Source organism: Rhinopithecus bieti, unplaced genomic scaffold (assembly GCF_001698545.2).
Source record: "Rhinopithecus bieti isolate Rb0 unplaced genomic scaffold, ASM169854v2 scaffold_13207, whole genome shotgun sequence".
Taxonomy (NCBI): Eukaryota; Metazoa; Chordata; class Mammalia; order Primates; family Cercopithecidae; genus Rhinopithecus; species Rhinopithecus bieti.
Window position 1 is genome coordinate 1,979,219 of NW_016807866.1, and position 1,694 is coordinate 1,980,912.

Below are 1,694 nucleotides of genomic sequence, written 5' to 3' on the forward strand. Positions count from 1 at the left end.
TCTTTCTTTTCTTTCTTTCTTTCTTTCTTTCTTTCTTTCTTTCTTTCTTTCTTTCTTTCTTTCTTTCTTTCTTTCTTTCTTTCTTTCCTTCTTCAAGGTCTCACTCAGTCTCTCAGGCTCGAGTGCGGTGGCATGATCTCAGCTCACTTGAAGCTTCAACTTGATGAGCTCAAGTGATCCTCCTGCCTCAGCCTCCCAAATAGCTGGGACTGCAGGCATGTGCCACCACACCTCACTAATTTTTGTATTTTTAGTAGAGATAGGGATTTCACCATGTTGCCCAGACTGGTCTCAAACTCCTGGGCTCGAGTGATCCACCTGCCTCGGCCTCCCAAAGTGCTGGGACTACAGGAATAAGCTACCATGCCTGGCCATAGCTTTATTCTTGTTAAGTAGTGTTTATTATGAGTTAGTCCACATAATATAACCAGATAAAGATGGTTAGTGAATTATGACTTTTTTGTTAAAACACTACTACAGCAAAAAGAGGCTGGCTTTCTTTTCCTTTTTTTTTGAGACAGTGTCTTGCTCTGTCACCCAGGCTGGAGTGCAGTGGCACAATCTCAGCTCACTGCAACCTCCACTTCCCAGATTCAAGCAATTCTGGTGCCTCAGTATCCGGGGTTGGGATTACAGGCACATGCCACCACACCTGGCTAATTTTTCTTTTTTCAGTAGAGACAGGGTTTTGCTATGTTGGCCAGGCTGGTCTCAAACGCTGTACTGGTATAGATGTATGGTCAATAGTTTAAAAATTATGGAAGTCACTGCATTTTCAACCTGACATGTTAGCCTTCCCCTGGGATCTTTCACTGGATCATAGAGCCTCCAGTCTTGCTCTGAGAATATAAGCAGGATCGTGATAAAGGTATAGCCCTGCACTGGGTGGCCCTGGCCAAAGGGACCTGTGGGACTTTAATGACAGCAAGCACTGTCCAACAGAGTCCAGTGAGGAAGATGGTAAAAATCAGGAAACTTGCTGGGATGATGTGAGGCATGTCAACTTTCTGATTTTCTTTAATGAAGTTTTTAAAGTCTGGTACCTTCTCCTGGATTAGAGGAGAAAAGCTGGAATGTTAATATTTTAACTCCCTGCCCTGCCTCCCATCCACCAAGAGATACGGTTGCAGAGGGGGAAAGAGCCACATGCCCTTGGAGAGGAAGTACAGAATCAGTGTCCCCAGGTGGTGCTTTCCTACAGGGGCCCGGCGAGGGAAAGTCCAATTGTGGGCCTCAGGGACAGGAACCAGGGTCCTGCCTGGTGGGACTAACTCTGTCCCCACAGAGCTCAACTCACTGGCGTCTCCCCGGCGTTGCAGTCCTCTGTAGGGACCTCAGCTGCCGCAGCTGTCTTCTCCATAACAGCCCCAGCTCCCGGGCATGCATCCTCTGGGTGGGTGCCCTGGTGGGTGCCAGCCTTGAGCTGACCTGCCAGCATCCTGGTTGGGAAGGAAGGGCTATGGGACGCTTGAATGCAGCCCCCCTACCCTGTCAGTGTGGGCTGAAGGCCCCAGCCCCAACCTAAGTGTAAGCAGGACCTGGCGCCACTCTTCTCCCCCTGGGCCGTGTGCACATTCCCAAGCCTGAAGCTGACCAAGCCTGAAGCTGACCAGGCCTGAAGCTGACCAGGCCTGAAGCTGACCAGGCCTGAAGCTGACCAAGCCTGAAGCTGACCAGGCCTGAAGCTGACCAGG

General features: G+C 50.0%; 1 protein-coding gene across 2 annotated transcripts in view; it reads right to left on the reverse strand.

The window, feature by feature from the left end:
• TCP10L (t-complex 10 like) overlaps positions 1-1,694 on the reverse strand; it is a 13,035-nt gene that overhangs the window by 8,809 nt on the left and 2,532 nt on the right. For both annotated transcript variants that reach the window (XM_017883899.1, XM_017883900.1), the window contains exon 2: positions 1,298-1,439. In XM_017883899.1, coding sequence (XP_017739388.1) covers positions 1,298-1,439 — 142 coding nt within the window. The remainder of the gene's footprint in view (positions 1-1,297; positions 1,440-1,694) is intronic.